At 47.5% G+C, this 20,243-nt stretch overlaps 2 protein-coding genes across 3 annotated transcripts; one reads left to right on the forward strand and one right to left on the reverse strand.

Moving 5' to 3' along the window:
- On the reverse strand, positions 1-9,526 carry EIF3L (eukaryotic translation initiation factor 3 subunit L). The gene is made up of 13 exons (XM_039725458.1): positions 9,415-9,526; positions 9,245-9,293; positions 8,952-9,162; positions 8,276-8,355; positions 7,995-8,056; positions 6,642-6,711; positions 5,867-5,940; positions 4,858-5,029; positions 4,444-4,598; positions 3,503-3,673; positions 2,025-2,522; positions 956-1,036; positions 1-242 (listed from the first exon to the last, which is right to left on the reverse strand). Exons 1-13 carry the CDS (start codon positions 9,445-9,447, stop codon positions 204-206), a joined length of 1,695 nt encoding a protein of 564 aa, XP_039581392.1. The 5' UTR covers positions 9,448-9,526; the 3' UTR covers positions 1-203.
- Positions 9,527-9,785: 259 nt separating this feature from the next.
- Positions 9,786-18,866, forward strand: ANKRD54 (ankyrin repeat domain 54). 2 transcript variants are annotated; one of them, XM_039725255.1, is made up of 8 exons: positions 9,786-10,060; positions 10,324-10,371; positions 14,178-14,276; positions 14,713-14,784; positions 15,205-15,252; positions 15,366-15,490; positions 16,324-16,431; positions 17,093-18,866. In XM_039725255.1, exons 1-8 carry the CDS (start codon positions 9,793-9,795, stop codon positions 17,165-17,167), a joined length of 843 nt encoding a protein of 280 aa, XP_039581189.1. In that variant the 5' UTR covers positions 9,786-9,792; the 3' UTR covers positions 17,168-18,866. The 2 variants fall into 2 exon arrangements, with proteins under 2 accessions (XP_039581189.1, XP_039581190.1); XM_039725256.1 differs by having other exon boundaries at positions 9,919-10,060; positions 14,183-14,276.
- The last annotated feature ends 1,377 nt before the right edge of the window (positions 18,867-20,243 follow it).

The raw sequence follows: 20,243 nt of genomic DNA on the forward strand, positions 1-20,243 counted from the left end.
TCAACAGGAAAATTCCACTAATTTATTATATGTCTTGTCCTTTGTAGGATAGTTTGAGCCAAACAAGTCTGCATATTTAAATACAAAATACCTTCTGAGTCACAGGAGATTCCAGAAATGCCAGAACTCTGAGCTCCCCTCCCTCAAGACAGAGAATAGTCTCTCCCACCCACTTCTCTGCCCAGGCCTGCACTGCATCCACATCAGGGTCTCTGGCCCATCTTCTTCAACGTTCGGTTCAGCTGGAATTAGAGAAAGCAAAGGTCAGAAAAATACACAATGATTGATACAGACTGCTGCTCCCCTCAGCAGACCTTATACCTCTTAACTTCTTCCTCTCCAACTCTCTGACAAGAGAGCTCTCGAGCAAATACAGTGTGTCAAGCTGAAGGGGAATAAGTAGAACTCTCTCCTCTCCAAGACAGCAGAGGAGGATGTGGGGAGAAGGGAGGATGCAAACTTGTAGCAGCAGTATTACAACTCTGTTTTTAATCGCCACATCTCAAAATTCTGCCCTCTGAGTTTCCAGTGCAGAACAACCTCCATTGGGAGAGAGTGGAGCAGTGACAGAACATCACCTCCTGGCCAAGCTCAATGCTGAAGCCATCTATGCTCCAGAAATCTCTGTGGACATTTCTAGAGCCACAGTTATGAAGTTAGAGATATGGTTGTGTTACTGACAGGGACAGTGGAAAAAGCATCCCTGAACTGTAAACTCTCCTCCTTTTCCACTGTGGCTCAACTGAGCACCCCTCACAAAAATATGCCATTCCTCAAAGGCCAGCAGCTGCTGCTTAGAACACCTGCCTTTGCCCAGTGCCTTGCAGAGCCAGGGATAAGTCCAGCATGGAATGACACAGCTGTCTCACACAAGTGTGGACCTTCGAGGGCCTGCTCAGCCCAATGACTGCCCCATGTTTCCTACAGAGCTACAGCTCTCCCACCCAGGCCTCACCTCCTCAAACTTGTGGATCTGGCGGATGAAGAAGTCCCCGTAGCGTCGAGCGACCTTTGTGTCTGCAATGTGGATCATGTCCTGGGAAGAGAACAGGATGAGATTAGGAAAAGGACTGTGCTACTAGCAGGGAGACAGCAACAACTGCCGAACATAAGGACCAACCTAAGGGGCTTCACCCCAGCCATGGCTCAGCAGCACACATATCTGACCCGTGCTAGTCCCACAGCACCCATCCAGCTCTCCTTGGGCTGCCTTCCCTCACACCTTTGTCTGCAGCTTTGTCCTACAGCTTTGTCTGGGATGGGTCCCCTGTTCATGTTGTATTCACTTCCCACATTCTTATACACTATGGTTTTGCCTTCCTTGCAGCAGTTTGACAGTTCCAACCCCAGTCCATGCTTCCCTCTTTTCAGTCATGCTATATGCCATGACAGATGGGTTGAGACATAGCATGAGACCTTGCAAGAAGAGGTCTGCTGCAAGGACCAACGACACAAGGTAACCTGGTTTCCTTCCTAGCAAGAAACCTAATGGTTACTGCTGTCCTCTTTGACTACAGTCCTACAAGACTCTTTGCTATGCTTCCTGCTGCTGGAGCTCCAAGGCAGATGGTGATAGCTCCACACCTTCTGTTTAGATTCCTCCTAGAGCAACCACAACTGAATGCTCTTCCAGTGCAAAGCAGACCTGTAACATGACCAAGCAACATCTCTGCTTTGTCAAACAAAGGAGAGATGTGGGGGACACCTACAAGGACAACCCCACCTGGCACACACACAGCAGCACTATCTGTCACTCAATTATCACCTCCCAGAACACTGACAAGCAGCTCCCTCTGTCCTGGGGAAGTGTTTATTTTCTAGGCACATTGACTGCCAAAGCTGCCTGTGATATTCCATCATTCTTCATCCACTGACACTTTTTATGCGGGGCTATAACCTCACTATGGGCAGCCAAACCCTATAAATGGCAAAGGAAGAAGGAATGCCTCCCACAGAAAGGAACAAAACTAGGTGCTGCCAATTCCAGAACTTCCTGGGTGAAAGTTTCCCAGCCAGATACCAACCTTGTCAATATAGAAGTCAACCTCAGAGGCAGACTGGAACTCTCCATCCAGGGCAGATATGCCACTGGTCCATACCAGGTTCTTCATCTTGTGCTTGAAGACGAGCAGCTGGATACGGAACTCCTGCTCTGTGAGATCCAAGAAGCCGGCCAGCTTCGCCACAGGCATGGTGGTGTAGAGCTTGAGGAAGCTACGGATGGTTGAGAGCTGGGCCTGCTGCTGAACTTCGTCAGCAAAGACCTTGAGCTGCTGCAGGAAGGGCTCCTTGTGGTAGTTGGGGTGCACGTTGTCGTAATTGGGCACCACAGGGGAGAGGAACTTGGGGCAAGCATAACTGAAGAGCTCCTCGTAGACCTGCGCGTCGCCCTTCTGCATGCGCAGCATCTTGTCCCCGTACTTCTCGCGCAGCTGCAGGTGGATGCTCTCGTCTATGCGCATGGGGTACATGGTGAGCGCGATGGCCAGCAGCGCGTGCATCTGCTCGTTCTGCTTGTTGATCTGACACACAGAGGAGACCCCGTCAGCACCACGGGGTGCTCGGGCTTCAGGGTGCCCCCAAGGGAGCTGGCAGCTGCACTTTGCAGAGGAAGATCCTTTACACAAAGCACTGATGGTCCTAACGCTCAAGGGGGACAGCACAAAGAAGCAGTGCCTCTGGGCAAAGCAAATGGATGAACCACACATCAAGGCTCTTGGAAATAAAACAAAGGGTGGGCAAGAGGAAGGTGCAGAGTAAATGCATCCAGAGCCACCCAGAGGGCCAGAAGGACGTTTGACTGTTATGGTACAAGAACATGCAGAGAAGGGAAGGCAGACAGTTTAACAACCATCTCCTGTCAGGGAGGTGGGTCAGTAAAGAAAAGACCGAGAAAGATTTATATGAGTGTGGGATTAAACGGACAGCTGTGTGGCTGAAACAGACACAACAAACTTTTTGAAGTGTCATGGAATTAAGACTGACAGGATTTGGCTAAACAAATAATTAGAAATTAATCATAAGGATAAAAAGGAGACAGCAGGTAAAACAGGCACCAAAATCAGGAGGTAAGACAGCTTAGGTAGAAAGAGAAAGGAGCTTTGTTACAGCCATGTCTGTGAATGATTATCAGATAATGGAAATACATCTGACAATGGCAACAACCTGAAGTGCAGCACTGGACTGGAAACACAACTAAGTCTGAAGGAGCATGGACAAGAGTATCAGCAGCAGCTCATACTCATTAACAACCTTGCCTAGAGCTAGAGTGCAGATGGACCTGGGACAACAGTATGGGGAACACCCAAAGTAACTAGTAACATAGAAATATTGTCACCCTTGGCAAAGGAGTTCAGAGGATCTCCAGTCACCATCACCAGCAAAATCCAGGAGAATAAAGCTGGACTATTAGACACAAGCTACCAGATGATAGAGGAGGGAGGGACAGGAAAGAAGACAGTGGGTTTTTCTTTGGGGCAGTGCAGTCTATTCTCTCTCTTACCATCTCATACTTGTAGGTCGTCCTCTGAAACATGCTCTTTGTCCTCTGGATGTAGAGGAGGATGTTGGCAAAGACACGGATGGCGTCCTGGTAGCGCCGCATCATAAGGTAAGCGAAGCCCACATAGTAATAGGTGGTCACCTGGCACTCAGGCACCCGGGAGTACATGCTCTGAGAAGGAAGGAGTAACGTGCTATGTTAGGGGAAACAATCCACACCCCTTGTTAGCCACAATTCTGCCACCTCTGCTTTCACTCCCATTCCAAACACAGAAAGGAGAGGGTTAATTCAGGATACCTCACCTCCCACCCATCCCTGCAGCAGCTTCCTCACTGTTTTATTAGATCATCCCATTTCCTATGTTTTCCAATTTCAGCTTCCTGCAAGGAGAGGACTCTTGTTCTGTGCCTAACGTTGCTCTGCTCAGTTCCCTTTTACCCTATTTCACTCTACATCCTGTGCCAGACAGAACATATGTATATCTGTGCCAAGCCTTGGCCCAAACCCATTGCAGCTGAACTTTTATTAGCCACAAGCAGCACTCAATTCTAAGGCAAAAACAGCCCAGGTGGGAGTGGGCACAGTGAGAAGTAAAAAATAGAAGAAAGAATCAGTAACAAAGGTAAGAATGGTGTGTTCAGGCAGTTACCACTGCACTACCACTCGCAGTTCCAGCAGTACTCTGCGTAACAACACTGCATTGCACACAAGAGCAAACCTCCTAAAAAACTGGACAATTGTGCTGCAACAGCATCAGGCATTATCATATGGCTTGATTTAATGCCAAAGCTCTAGCTGTGCTCAGCCACAAACTCCTGACAACTACAGCAGATACAAACAGTTCCTCAGCTGGAAGATTCAGGACAGCAATTTTTCACCAGCATGCTTCAACAGAGGCATTTGGAAGACTGCAAAAGAAGGGTTAAAACATGTTGTATTACCTTCTTGTTGAGCTCGATGTTCTCCAGCACCTTGATGGCTTGGTAGTAATCTCCCAGCAGAGAGTGCAGCCGCAGCAGCCCAACCAGGCTGAAATAGCCCAGCATCTTGTACAGGGAGTGGCGCCCATATTCACCAGCCACACTTTCAGGGTCACCTGGGGAAAAAAGGAACCACAATGCCATCCTCCAAGGAAGCAAGCTTCCATTTCAATACTTTTCTGTTTAAAACAAGGGGAGCAAGGCTTGAAATGTAATCACTGGTACTTCTCACCGAAGCCAACAGAACCAGTTCCCAGCCAATCCAGCCACCGATTATGGGTTTGATCCAGCTCCCAAACAAAGTTAAGCAACTTGGGTCAAATCAAAGCAAGGCAGCACAGACACCAGTGCTGCTTGGCACCACCCAGAGCTCACCTCCACTTGTATAGACCTCCAGCTGTCGGTTGATGTTGGATTTATCAACCAGAGAGTGCAGCACATTAAGGACACTGTGGACGTTCCAGATCTTGGGGTTGGAACGAAGGAAATCAATTTCCTCTTCAGACTTTTTGGCTGTTTTACAGCGGTACTGGCTGAAAGACTGGAACTACAGGAAAAAGCAGAGACTGAGTGATGAGCAGCTTGTCTAGAGATGCTCAGGTAAGTGCACTGAGCTTACAACTTGTTCACACAAATGCATTACAATAAACTACAAGTTGCATGGGAAAAAAAAGCTTCATGTGAGATCACATGGAAATCAAAATGGCAGATTATACCATCTTTAAAACACCTAAAAATTATAGAGTACAGAAGGAAAAGGATCTCTTAAACAATTAGGAAAGGCAACTAAACACAAATTTGCTGTCTGAACAGGTAGAAAAGAGAATGACCAAATTATAAGATGTGTTTGCATATACACGTCTTTTTCCCTTATATGCACACGTCCTTTTTGCTCTCAAGATTGACCAGACAATACTTGAGGAATTCCAGGCAGTTCTATAATAAAAAGTTACAGAGAAGGGAATATATTCTCTAAAGAGAAAAACCAATAGCATTTGAGACTGTACTGTGGCACTCAGAACAGTAAGTGGAAAAATATCCCTTAATGCCAAGGTCTCAGACCACAGCTAATTCCAAATCAGGTCATCAATCCATCAGTGCATGCATAAAGGCCCTACTGACTAAGAAAGATAGAAATTTTGTTCTGAAAGAGAAATAGGCACAAAAGTTCAGGACTCCCTAAACAGCACCTTGTAACTTAAAAATCTGTACATTTACAACTACTTCATCACCTGGCAACACAAGAGCAACAGTGATCACCAAAGATTTTCAACATGCAATGGTACCTTTGCTATGGAAATCACAGCAAAGGAAGGGATGGAAAATTTATACAACTAATAAAGGCAAGGCCACCTCAAAATGGCCAAGTTTTACAATCACATACCTGGTATATGAATTCATCAATGATATCCCAGAGCCACTGGTTGGGCAGTTCCAGAGGAGCAGGGCCATCAGCATCTGCAGGAGAACAGATGAGAGGGTTAACACCTTCAGCAAGAACACTGTCACAACTGGAGGAACAGACAAATTAAAGAACACAAAAATTTCCCTGAAATGGGAGATGGAGCAGCAGATGAATGAAGCTTTCAGTAGGGCAGAGATGCAGCTCTCACAACCTCAATTGCCTACACTTTCAAAGACTATGAACATGCACAGGGTTAATCTCTAGAGTGTGACTGCTCAGCAGCATCAGCTCTCAGAAGCTGCACACAGACTCCAGGGGTTTATCCTAACTGATCCATTCTCCACGTGAGGCTTGCCAGGGAGTCACAAACACTAACATTTGCTCCAAGGGGAGTGAACAACAGTAAACAGTTATGAAACACTGCACGTCTTCTTTAGCTTATTGTTTCATTTTACTTTTTAATAAAGATAGGTGAAGCAGTTCTCAGCAAGATAGAAAACCAAGTTTTATTCTTCACAGTATTTCAGAAAGCACTGAAAACTATTTCTACTTTTTGTGGTTTTTAAATCCATGGATGTAAATTGTTCTTCATTCAAACAAACTCAAACATGCAGAAAGCTTACAGGCTGCCTTTCCCTCTATTATTTATAAACAAGTATGTTGCAGTTCTTCTGACCCTTTCTTCAGCTCTGCCCTCTCCATCTGATCTTTCCCTCCAAAACTCACAACTCAGAAATTAATTGCAGCAACTCACTGAGGATGTAGTTGAAGAGATTGCAGTAATTGTAATAGGACTCAAATCTCTGCTCCAGCGTGGGCCCCCCCTGCAAAGAGAAGTCAGCAGAGTCTGCTTTAAATCAAGCAGGGCAGGAGGGAGTTCATGGGCAACAGCTTAAGAAGGACAGTCACAATAGTAGAGGGTCTAATGCAGGAGTGCTAGAGGCAGTATTCAACCAGGACACCCACCAGCATCACCCAGAAAACCTGAAATTGTAGCACTATTGTCCCACAAAACAGGGATGACTCTTCCTGTACAGGCAGCTTCTCCCAGGATGTCAACCAGTCAAACCTCCTGTGAATACTCTGCATTAACCTTCCCTGTTCCCCTCTGCTGTTCAGATTCAAGAACTTCCTGTTACCTTCACCAGCTTTCCTTCCTTCTCTGCTCATGAGAATTCTTAATAGATCAACAATTCTGTTTCTGGACTAAATTTCTAAGCACTTGACCTACTGGTTCTTGTTTCAGCTGGAGACACTGAGTCTGAGAAGCACTAACAGCACAGCCTGAAAAACCAGCTTCTCCTGTTGAAGCCTGGCTTGGGTTAACACAGCAGCCTTTTTAAGGTGCCCATTTCTCCACCCTCTGGTCCAGAGTAAAACTGCAGTTATTACTTATTTACCCAGAAGTCATGCCTCTGTTGAAATATTTTTTTCTTTAAGAACCGAGTACTGTAACTTTCTCACTGATTAAAGAGGCTTAAAAAAAGGGCAAAGTTTCTTTTGTTTCACAGAGCATTATTCATTTCATTTCCTTCTTCTCCATGCTTCATGGTATCCGTGTTTCCCCTTTCACAAGGCACTCTGATCCCATGTGAGGTTTTTCATGACAAATAATGCACCTTCCTCTTGGGACACCCCTTCTCACTGCCTGCTCATTAGAAGAGGAGCCACAGAGAGACACACAGAAGCAATAAAAAGGAAAATTCAGTTACCTTCCAACGCCCCCTTCTTCCCTAACTCACTAACCATTCCATTTGCTGTTAGCAACAGGGAGCCTCCTGAACACTCAGATCCAGCCTCCTGATTCATCTGAGCTACCAGAGAAACCTGCACACTCATCACCACCACCACCAACCTTCAAAGACACCTAATGAGCCTCAAACAGACAGACAAGTCTTTCTTGCTTTTAGCCATCAGTGAATCCTCACTAAACTAACAAAAAGCAAGAAGCTTTCTGTTAAGCTTCCCTAAAATCAATGTGACCCATCCAATCCTGCCTTGCAAAGATCAGGACACCACTGACACTGTAGTGGCAGCAAGACTTGTCCAGTTTGCTGGCAGAGAAGCCAGCATGCAAGCCACAAGAAGACACAGGGCCAACACTCACGCTGACTTTGGCGTAGATGTGCCTGTAGTACAGCTCCTTGTACAGGATCAGGAAAACTGCATCTGGAAAAGATGACACCAGAGGACATCAGCAAGCCACAGGAGGCACAAAAAGACACTTTGCTCAAGTCTGACTCTTGCCAGGCATCTGCTGAAGGAGCTGTCAGAGTGAACAAAGGCAAGTGCTCAGGCAGCAACAGCTCTGTGCACCTGCTAACTCAGGATCAGGAGGGATCCAGCTCCTTCTCTCTCTGGCAACCCAAGGCAAAGGGGAAGACTCACCATTTCCAACCTGAGGAGCAATGGCCTCAGCCTCTGGCCATGGAGTGTTCTTAAAGAACCTTTCTGTCAGTTTTGTCCAGCTGAAAAACAGACACACGTGCAGCATGAAAACCCACGTCTCACTCAGTATGACAGTGCTGGAGTCAGGGATGACAACAGTCAGAGGCCTCGGCCTTGGTGAAAGCTGAGCAGCACCACCAACCCCTGTTAGCAAGTCCAATGCTGAAGCACATTATGGGAATCACAAACTAAGCAGTGAGACTTCAATGTATCCCCCAGGCACGACACAGATGTGTATGTCACTTCCATGTTCCCTTTATGTCAAGGTGACATGGCTACAAGCAGGAGTGGAAGCAGCTGTTGGCAAGAGACACAAAAGTTGCACCTCTCAGCTTGCTGCAAACTGCCTGAGTAGCACCACTGAGAGCCCTGTTTGCAGCCCCCCTTCCTGTCAGGCCAGGGCTGACACTTCCCTTCAGACAGAGCACAACTCCTGTATACTCACATTAGCCTAATGGGCTGGAAATACCTAAAAGTTTTTTCTCCACAGTAACCAAACCAAACCTGTTTCAGAGAAAGCCCAAGTTTGGAACAGCAAAGGTAGCAGTCAGCCTTTCCTTTTAACAGCATCACAGCTGTGATAGTGATTTCTATTTCCTAAATAATAGTATTGTACCTGTTCTCATAAATGTCCTGGATCTCGTACACCTTCTGGTCAATGACATCACTGGAAACACGGCTGGCCTGGAGCTCGTACACCTTCTGGTCGATGAGATCTGACACCGTCTTGTGGAAATACTGAATGAAGTTTTTGATCACTTCGGGGATCACCTGGTAGGTCTGCTGCTCGTACTGGCGCTCGTAGGCCAGGTCTTGCTTGGGGTCTCCTGCGGACAAGGAGGAGCCGTGAGGCGGCGGCCGCACGGCGCGGCCCGGGCCCACAGGCGCAGCCGGGGCCCTCACACTCACCCGTGTGCATATCATAGTCGTTGGAGTACGCGTAGGGGTCGTAGGCAGCCTGTGGGGAGAGGGTGGCAGTGAGTCCCCGCGAGCAGCCCAGCCCAGCCCAGCCCAGCCCAGCCCAGCCCAGCCCAGCCCGGCCCGGCCCGGCCCGGCCCCCGCGCCCCCCGGGCCCGCACCTCGTTGTCGTAGTCCTCGCCCGGGTAGGCCATGGCGGCGGCGCGGCACGGAAAGGGCTCCGGGCGGAAACGCGGCACAGGGGCGGGGCAGCAGGGGGCGGCTGAGCCCTTCCATTGGCTGAAGCAAGTGCCTGTCTTCATCCTGCTGAGCCGTCACGGGCAGACCGCGGCCCGCTTCCCTATCTGATTGGAGAGGACAACTGCCCGTCAAGCTCTCCTGGCCACTGCCTCCACTTCCCGCCCCGCCTCTCTCCTACCCGCTCCCTCCCTATTGGCTGCACGCGCGGGCTGTGCCGCCTTTCATTGGTGGAGAGGAGGCGGCCCGCCCCGTTGCTATGGTGACGGCCCGCCCCCCTCCCCGGGCCGGGCCGTGACGGGATGGAGAGCGGCGGTGGGGCTGACGGGGCGCCCGGCGCGGGGCCGGGACCGGGACCGGGACCGGAACCAGAGTCAGAGCCGGGACCGGGGCCGGGGCCGGAGCCACAGCCGCGCATCGCGCTGCCGCCGCCAGGAGCGGGCGCGCCGCTGGGTTACCTGCACGTCGTGTGGCAGCGGGAGGAGCCCGCGGGCAAGATCCCGGCGCGCCGCCTGCGCCGGGCCGCCCGCCTGCACCGCCGGCTGGGCCCCACGGGCAAGGAGGCGCACGGTGAGCGGCCCGGCTGCGCTCGGGCTCCGCGAGGGAGCTGGGCGCTGTTCGGTGGTCCCGCCGGGGGGGTGCCCGGGCCCGCGGGCGGTTCGGGGGCAGACCGGGAGAGCCGTTCTTACCCGGTGCCTCCATCTGCTTCCCGTTCTCTGGTAGCAGTGGGATTTGGTCCCGCGCTTGTGCTGGAGCACATGGTGGAATGGGTCAGTAGGGAATCGTGCCTCTTTCCTCTGTGCTTCCCAGTAATTGCTGTCTTTCCTCCGTAGCTCTGAAAAGGCTGCGTGAAGCTGCCAATAGCAATGATCTGGACACAGGTAAGGCTTCTGCCAGTCCCACCTGGGAGCTCTTCTTGGAAGGGCAGTGTCTCAAGGGCTCTTACTTTTGGAGAGGAGGAAGTGGGTGCTGATAGATTGAGAACAGGATGCTTTAGCTGCTTCAGGTCTAGAAAATGCTTTTCTAAAACCCAGGTTTGTTCTCTGAGCAGAGTGGGGCTGGTTATTGTGTTCTCTTTTTCACTGCACGTGGTTCATAGTGTTAGTTTTCCATCTGCCTGGAGCTAAACCAGCACTGCACTGTCCCAGCTGTTTTGGTGTCTTGTTTTGCCCAGTTGTTAGCAGCAAGAGAATAATGTTTTGATTTAGGTGGAAAAAGTATGATTATCTAAGCCATACCCTGTGTGATGAGGCAGCATGACCCAGTAGATTAGAACCAGGGTCAGAGCTGGACTCTTCTGGTTTCTTTCTGGAATTTTTCAAAATTCCCTTGTGGTCCATAAATTCTGCTTTCCAGATGTCCAACCTCAACACTACATCCTTCTCTCTCAGGCTTTTTTATTTGAAGCATATCAGAGTTAGTTTATCAAAGCTTAAAGTTTTAGTAGTTTTTGCAATCTGTGTTCCTACAAAAATAACTTAATGACAACTTTGCTAGGTGCTGGCTAAAAGTAATAAAAGAATAGCACACTATTTATAATTAATAAATAATTGTTGATTGTAACTAAACAATCGACTTAAGAGGTTATTAAAACCATTAACTAAAATTACTAAAAAGTTCTGACATTTCCAACAATTCCCCCCTTTGGAAGTGATTTGAATTTTCCTTCAAGATTAAACTTCCACTAAAATAATTTAAACTTAAATCATTGAGTACCTAGCAAAACTTAAGCCATTAAAATGCAAACATTTTGCTTGTGTCTTGTTATAAGGTACCATAGATCATTCATTCCAAATGAAATTCCAGCCCGGGGTATTACTCTTTTAACAATATCTTGGTGACTTCCCTTGCTTTGTTGGTGCAAGCAGCTCTCCAAAAGATGTGTCAGCTCAAACAAATAGGTATCAATATCCCTCTTGTTGAGGTAACTCAGAAAAATCTGTTTGCCTATAAATTCCAGGACAGTTTCCTTTTTTTGGAGTCCCTAAAGGAGGTCTTTTGTAGGGCTGTGGATTGTGTTGCAAACATATTTTACACTTACTGACCACTCTTTTGATTCCTGGTATTTTTACACATATTACTTGATGTTTCAAGTTATCTCTAATATCTTCTGCTCCCCAATGTGTTTTTTTCTGTGTTTATCTTTGGCTACTTGTCTCATCACGGCTTGAGGTACTATGTATAGTGTGTCATTCCATTTTTCTTTCTTTTGGCAACATAACATCAACTCTAAAATACCATTTTGGTGTAAAAATACCATGAACTGGCCATTTTCCTTGATTATCTGATAGATAAACTAGCCACCAGAAAATACAATATTCTATTACCTGTGTCCAAGTTAAAGAATTGCTTTAAAATTCTTTCCAGTGCTGAAAAATACAACCTAAAGGCGAACATTTGGGTATTCCCCTCTTCCTGAGAAGAAAAAGGGAAACCCACAGTAAACAGAAGTTCCAGCAATGACTCAAACCGACACGAGAGAGCGCTCTGTGCACGCCAGTACAATTCCAGTCACCGAAACAGCAGCAGCCGCTGTGCTGAGCCAGGAGAGAGCTCTGAGCGAACGGTCCTCACTTCAGCAATTTACATTGCCCAAAACCAACACTTAGTACACACCAAATACCCTAAAATTCACAGTCAACATACAGTAGCTTCAGCACTCTTACAGCCGATGAGTTTTCATGCAAACTCAATTTATTCTTATGGCACACTTGCATTTTCCAGCACTAACAGATACCATAGCATTTAATGAGCACAGAAATATCTGGGCAAAGCCCTTCCACAACGTGGCTCTTTTTGCAGGCAGCACTGTCTGACTAATTTGTGGGCAAAGCAGAGGGTGAAGATTCAAACCACACCTTTTGATAGTCACTTGTACAGTTTTACAATTAGAGTTTTCCAACTGTAAGGCAGTAGGACTCAAACACAATTCCATTAATGTTCACTTATAGAGTTTTACACTAACTTTTAATAGAAAATAGCCAATTATGTCATTACTTTCTTAACTCCCAATATGTTAGAGAGTGCAAGCTTATGATTAGGTATACCTTATTAAACCTTCAGGAATGTCTTAATAAACTCCCAGGGGTTTTTGCCTTGAACTCACCTGGATCAGAGGATTGAAAACTTTCCCTGAAAAAAAAGTCTTTCAGTGTGCACCAAAGTCCTTGATCCTGTAAGTGTGGGATATCAAATGTGTTGTCTCACCTGGGTCAGCAGTAAATTGTTACCAAATCCTTCAAAATTGTTGGGGTAAATAAGCCCCTCTAACCCTTTCTCTTTAGTGTTAGTGTGTAAGATGTTATGTTGTTGTTGGCTTGCAAAATTCTGGCCTCCACAAAATTTTTGTGGCTTGCAAAATTCTGGCCTCCACTCAGACACAGATATAAAACTTCTTCACTTATTTATACTTTTTAGCAAACAATGTTTGTTGGTTATAAATTACACCATTCTCTTTTATTAATTAGTACTCTGTCCTCTGTGGAATATTGGTTTCTCACTTCTCATGCTAGTTAGTCTATATTTTTAGTCTTTTTTTGTATATTTTTCCTCTGGTAGGGACTTCCCAATACGTATACTGAGTCTTTGCTAGTCCCTTCTTTATCTTCTAGTTTCTGCAAAGTCCTTGTGGTCCATAAAATCTACATTCCAGACGTCCAGCCTCAACCATACATCTTTCTCTGGTTTTGTTCATTGAAGCACATCAGAGTCAGTTTATCAAAAGTTAAAGTTTCAGTAGTTTCCCCAAGCTGTGTTCCTACAAAAGTATGTTATGACAGCTTTGCTAAATACTGGCTAAGAATAATTTAAGATCTATATATATAATTCTAATTATATATATAGATTATGATTAACTAAAGCAATTAATTTCAAAGTTAATTAAAATCACTAACTAAAATTATTAAAAAGTTATATCATTTCCAACAGGAAGATGAAAGAATGAAGTTTTATGGAAGTCTTGGTTTCAATTCACCTTGGATTTGATAGACAGGTTCCCATGTTTACAGTCCTCTTGTGTTTTGTTTACTCTGCAGCTTGAGGAAGTGTGCTATGATTAATTTATTTTTCATCAACAAGTAAACATCTTTGCTGTTTCCTGTGGTGGCACTGGGTGGAGAGGTTATGTCATTCCTACTTGGTTCAGGGGAAGAGCAGCTAAAGTGTTCCCATTAATGGTTCTCACTGGGGCACTGTCAGTTTGCCATTCTTTCTTCTGAAGTATCAAACATTCCATGTTAATGCCCCTTCCATCTCTTCCTATCCTTTTGCATTCTTCCCTAGGTATTTGCTGGTTGTCTTGGAGCTTGAAAATTTGTCTAGGTGGGTCTTTAGCCGTTAGAGCTGTTGCCTTATCTTTTATGGCAACGTGTGGAAGGTGGTGAAGGCTGAAGCAGAGGGTGGAGGTTACGCTGCTAAGGCTGGTTCTGCTGAGCTGGGATACTGGTGGTAACTGGTTCAAGTCCAGTTGACTTAGTCAATGGATCAATGCCTTGGATTGAGCTGGCAGAACCCCACTGCACCTCGCTAAGTCAGAGCTGAATATCCTGCAGCAAGGATTCTCTCACAGCTGCTAAGTTGACTTAGCAGCTGACAGCACGTTTCTGTACCCCCAAAAGAGCAGACAGCATTACCTCTCTGATGAGGTGCCCCTTCAGCTTACTTGCTTTTTTCTCCTTGGTTCTGTCAGTGCAGCAACTCCTGGAGGATGGAGCTGACCCCTGTGCTGCGGACGACAAGGGCCGGACAGCCCTGCACTTTGCCTCCTGCAATGGCAACGATCACATCGGTGAGTGGGGGGCTCTGTCTTCCAGCCTCTCTGTGCTGGGGATTTTGAAGGGTGCTCTTTATTTTGCTTCAGCACCTGCCAGAGGTTGCTTTTTTCTGTTCCTTTTGTGTCGACGTTGCCAACTCTGGCCCCAGGGTTTGCCATGTCTGCCTGCTGGAAGGGGGGCAGGACCTCCCAGTTCTAGCACTGTACTGGTGCAGAGGGAAGGGTGTCCTTCCATCAGGGAGCCCAGGAGCAGTGGCACTGCATGGCTCTGTGCTGGGTCCTTCTGCATTGCTGTGCAAGCCCCTGCCCTGTCTCAGGAAGGAAGCTGATGAGCTGAACAGAAGCACCCTTAGGGCAGCCTGGTGGCTGCCACATGGATCTGTGGCCCATGTGGGCCTGACCTGTGGGGCAAAGGGAAGGGACTGATGTGTGTCTGTTTCCTTGTGTCTAGTCCAACTGCTTCTGGACCACGGGGCTGACCCAAACCAGAGAGATGGGCTGGGCAATACTCCCTTGCACTTGGGTAAGTGCCACACAGATGAGCTTTGCATGGAGAAAAGTGAGGTGAGAACCTCCTTAGTGTTCCTTTCCTCTCCACCTTCCTCTTGCCTGTGCCTCACAGAGTGCATCCCCAAATTTAAGCACCTAGGAGGGACTCTGCATTTCATTAGATTCACTCCTCACAAAGATTCAAAATCAAAGAAAAGGTTTGAAAAAATTGATTTCCCTTCCTCTACCAGCACCAAGGAGTGCAAGATCTGTTCCAGACAGAGTACTTAGGCTTGAGTGGGTGGATACCTTAGCATTTGGACCGTTCCTCTTTCCTCTGGCAGAGAAGCCCTTTGGGAAACAGCAAGCTAGTTTTTCTGCTCAAGTTTCCTTGAGCAGAAACTAATTTTTGTTTGTACCTCTAAGTTGTGTATCCTCTGTTTTCCCTCCCCAGCTGCCTGCACCAACCACGTTCCTGTCATCACCACGCTGCTGCGCGGAGGTAACGTTTCCTCTCTAACAGTTACACCTGTTCCCTTCCTGCCCTGTTGAAACTCTCCAGGGACACCACATCCTGGTGACAGACCTCACTGTCCCTGGTCGTGCATCTTGCAGGGGCCAGAGTTGATGCCTTGGATCGAGCTGGCAGAACCCCACTGCACCTTGCTAAGTCAAAGCTGAATATCCTGCAGGAAGGATTCTCCCACAGCCTGGAGGCTGTACGCCTTGAAGTGAAACAGGTAAAAGAAACAGCCCCATGTTCTGGTAGTGGGGTGCAGCCCCTGGCAGCCTCCTGCACCCTTTATTTAAATGCCTGTTTGTAGGCTCTTAACTGCTGTGGGAAGAATTTGACTTCCGTTTTCAGAGACCTTCCTTTTTCCCAGCCTCTACTTTAATTTTTTCCAGGGCCTCCCTTGGCTCTGGTAAGCTAAGGATGCATTGAGTGGATTCTTGGGCTGTATGGAGCATACTCTTTTCTTCAACCACAATGTAAGAGATGCCTTATGGCAGGAGAAGGATGAGGCACGAGGCTGTAGCTGTGCTGTACACGTTCTCTGTATTCCTTACACAGTCTGCTGTGCTCCAGTATGTAGAGGCACGGAGTAGGAAAGCACTCCTGGTCCTGCAAATGCACGGGGCATGGGCCTCACTTCAGGAGCCACACAGACACAAGGATTTTTATCCTCTGTGCATGAGCAGATCCTGCTGGAAGTAGAAGTCCCTGCTCCTCACAGTGAGGGAAGCTAACTAGCCATAAAAAAAAGTTTGGTGCTTTCAGGGCTAGACCTTGTTCTGCTTCAGCTGGGCTTATCTCTCTTCCACGTTCTTGACCAGGCACAAGGATCACATCTAGTCCATGTGTGACTGGTGAATGCTTCTGGTGACTCACTGGACTCTGATGCTGCCATTAGTGCCATGTAGTTGCTTTGCCTGGGTTCGTCTCTAGGGGTCACGTACTCTGCCGTGTGCTGCAGCTTCAAGGCTGTGTGCTTGGCAATTTAATTTTTCCTGTGGAAACACTCCAGCCTGGTGCAGCTCTGTGATATTTGCCTCTTGTGCCTGTTTGTTTCAGATTATCCAGATGTTGCGGGAATACCTGGACCGTCTGGGGAGGCATGAGCAAAAGGAACAGCTGGATGACCTCTGCTCCAGGCTACAGATGACTAGCACAAAGGAGCAGGTATTGAGCATTGAGCTACTCTGACTCACCTCCTTGGATTGGGACTCCTGCATTTAGGAGAATGCAACTGCATGAGCAAAGGGGCACTGAAGTCATGGTTATTGCTCACATTGGGTCAAGTGGGCAAGTTACATGATGACTCATGGTACTCCTTTGGGTGAAAATTCAAAATGCAGAAAGCATCACAGTTCCAAGCAGCAGGGGAAGCTGAGGATCAGATGGGCTGAGGACACAGTCACTTTAAAGCCAGGGTCAGCACAACCACACAGGGTTGCAGGGCCTGGGGTTTTTTCCTACTAAAGACTGGCCCCTAGAAACAGGCTTAGAGGAAATAGCCCTGATACCATGTTTGTGTTTTGGGTAATGTAGCAACATGGTTGTATTTTAAGGACTGGCTAAATCACACAGAGCAGAGGTCAAGCATCACCTCCTGAAGAGTGGGGAGAAGCTCCTATTGCCTTAGATTAGGGCTTGTTTGATGATGAGGGTAGTAGCCCTTCTGCATGATTGTTGGCACCAAAAGATCCTGTCCTAGTGTAAGTTCAGCATGGGCATTACTGGCAATTCTAGTGCAAGGCTGGTCTCTGCTGCATGGGGCTTTCTTCTGTGGGCTGGGTGGCTGCATTCCCCTCCCTGATGGCCTTGTGTATTCTCCTGTCAGGTGGATGAGGTTACAGACCTCCTGGCCAGCTTCACGTCACTCAGCCTGCAGATGCAGAAGATGGACAATAGGTAATGGGCTGCCAAATCATCTTCCTGAAGCAGCAGGAGAAGCCTTAGAGAGAAAAGGAAGCTGAAGTTTGCTTCTCAGATCACTGACTAAACATTGCTGCCAGCAGCCATTCCTGCCCAGACTGACTCTGCAGTGGTGCTCAGACTGTTCCTGTTGGTGCTGCCACAGCTGCCCCACGGGAAGGCAGCAGGCTTTGCACAACAAAGGCAACAGACAAGAATGCTGCAGCTGTGACTTTGGGGTAAAAGAGCTGTCCTGCTTTTTACCAGATGGGCTGGCGATGAATAGGGTACCCTTTCCAGAGATGTTTTGCCTTCTCCTAAGTACACCAGCTCCATGTAGGTGGTGACCAATGCCATGTGCAGTTACCAGCCCTCACTAGTGCACTCAGCAGCTAGCCAGCATCACAGAAATGCCTGGAACATTCCTGCTTGGAAAAGGCACCTTTTGCCACCTCCATACTGTTTAATTGCATGAGGGAGAAAGTGAATGCCTTGAACAGCAGAAGGCTTTGTGCTATGAGAAGAACACACATTTAATTCTGCATGCTAGAAGCTGAGCAAACATTCTGCCTTAAGAAACATGCACTGAGGCTTAATTCTCACCTTTCACAGAGCCTGTTGTCAGAAGGCAGAGAATGTGTCTGGTTACATATGAGATACAAAGTTTTTCATAGCTAGACTAACACCTGTCACTGGACCCATTTTTTAAGTCTGCTGCAAGTTAGTGCTTAAATATTACAGTGTAACACTTCCAAAAATACCCAGGTGCACAGCTAGCAGGTCAGAACTGCCCTGTTGTGAGAATAAGGATTGGAAGGTCACAGTCTTAACGCAGTTCTAGACAGACATCTACATCTTGCAAAAAAGCCCCACCATAACTAACATTTGTATTTCCTGTTACTGGCAGTCTCAGGCAAGAGGTCCAGTTGTGACAGGAGGTGTTGTGCACTCAGCTGTGTTATTGGGCTAGGATGGAGGTGGATTTACCTCTGCCTCAGCAGCACCAAACCCATTGCTCAGCCATTGTGTATCTCTTGCTTGTCATGGAGAACCTTAAGTGCAGCGTGAGAAACGAATTGTGGCTTATGCTGGGAGCCTGAAGTGATGCAGCTATGAAGGATGCAGGGAAAGGCTCTTGCTGCTCTCTCTCTTCTGCCCACTGTGGTTAGCAATGAAGATTTAGGTTGCTTTGCTGTGGAGCAAGGATCCAGGAAATCTCGTTGATAGGGCACCTACAGCAACAGGGTGACAGGGACGTGTCAATAGTGATCTGAGTTCCCACCTGTGTGCCACACCATGGTGTGCTGGTAGCCACACCTGTCTCACAGCTGGGGAGTTGCTGGTTTGAAAGAGTTTATTATTAAGATTCAGCTTAAATATCCAGCAGTCACAGTTTGGAGCATTCTTCAGAGATCTTTAGGTCAGCATGCTCTCTGATACCTGCCTCTTGTCCAGGAAGAGGCTAAGTGGACCTCTGTTCAAAGCTAAAATACCAGCAACAGGCATGACTTTTAGCTAGGTTCATCTGTGGGCTGCTGGAGGACACAGCTGGGGGCAGCAGTCTCATGGTTGGGCTGGAGCTGTCACTGTACATATTGATACTTCATTATGATGTGCTGGATGGGAAGGATGCTGAGAGGGTGGGAGACAATCTGACCTTTTTGTATTTTCAACATCAATAAAATCCTGTCAGCCTTTTACGATTCCTCAGCCAAGTTCTCCTTTTCAGAGCAGCCCATTCCTCTTTCTTTACGTCTGTTCCAGGCGCCATGCATAGCACTGGACTTGGTAAATGCTACTCTCATCCCTGGTCCTCAAATCAGAAGTGACAACACAAAGTTGTTTGAGTTCAATCACCACTCTGTTTGCAGATCGAAGTACAGGGTTGCTGGCTGACCTTTTCTGATCCTGACTTCCAGAGCCAAGAAATCCAAATTTAAAATCTAGGCTGCTGTGAAACCGTACAAACAGAGGAAAGGGAATCCCAGCAGGAGTGCTTCAAGCTGGAAGATATTTTGCAGAGAGGAAAAGCAGCCTTGCCCAGTGGCAGAAGTCATGCCTTGCCCCATGCCACATAAAATGGCTGTGCTGTGAAGAGACAGCAAGAGGATGAGGGGCTGGAGAAGGACAGGGGCAGGGCAGGGAGCTTCCAGTGTGGCCCCTATGTGAGGAGCAGGTGACCTTCCTGCCCAGTCTTTACTGACCTTGTCTCTTCCCATCTTTGCAGCCCAGTCTGATGTCCACATACACTCAGCTGCCAGCACTTCTGCCCTCAGCAGCCTTGTTGCTGAGGAGACCATTAGGGTGCCTGAAGAGCACGTGGCTAAAACACTCTTTATCCCTGCAGTTGCTGATGTTGTCTCTAAGTAGACACCTCTTACCAGCTTACCTCAAACCCAGGAACACATCTAGCTGAGACTCAGAGTGAAGCTTTTAGTCTGGGCACACGTGATGCTGTCCACAGCTCTTCAGGCTTTTTTCTTGCCTGGTGCTGGGTTTTTTCTTAACAGCTCCTGACAGAGGGGAAAGGTGGGGGTGCTGCAGCCAGCCAGGAGCAATTGTCTTGCTTCTTTTGCCATACTGCTCCACCATGGCAGGAGAGGCAATAAAAAAACAAATGGCTATAGGAAGTTTTGCCACTGCTTTAGCAGTAACATCAGGTAAGGAAGAGAAAAGCACATCTGGTTTTCAGTGGAGAAAAAAAAAATATCATGTAGGAATTATATTTTATGAATCACCACAGTCAGTTCTGCTTTCCTGCCTTAGGGCTTGAAGCTGTGGGCTGCCCTGAGCCATATCATGTGTTTGGCACTGGATGGAGAAAAGTTTTAGGTTTCTTTGTATCAGCCAGTCATAGCCAGAGCCTTATCTACCCTGTCATGCTCAGCAGCTGTATCCAGAATGAGAATTAGGTGCTGGGCAGGAAAGAAGCTGTTCCAGGGAAGGAGAAAACACGGCTTCCCACTGTGCTGAGAGCTGTTGACTGGCACTGCCTGGTTTTCTTTCTGCTTCTGGCCTAGACGCTTCAGCTTCTCCCAGCAGCTTTCCTCTGTCCTTGCACCCTGTGCCACAGATTT

Source organism: Passer montanus, unplaced genomic scaffold (genome assembly GCF_014805655.1).
Source record: "Passer montanus isolate IOZ18808 unplaced genomic scaffold, ASM1480565v1 scaffold55, whole genome shotgun sequence".
In the NCBI taxonomy this organism is placed as follows: domain Eukaryota; kingdom Metazoa; phylum Chordata; class Aves; order Passeriformes; family Passeridae; genus Passer; species Passer montanus.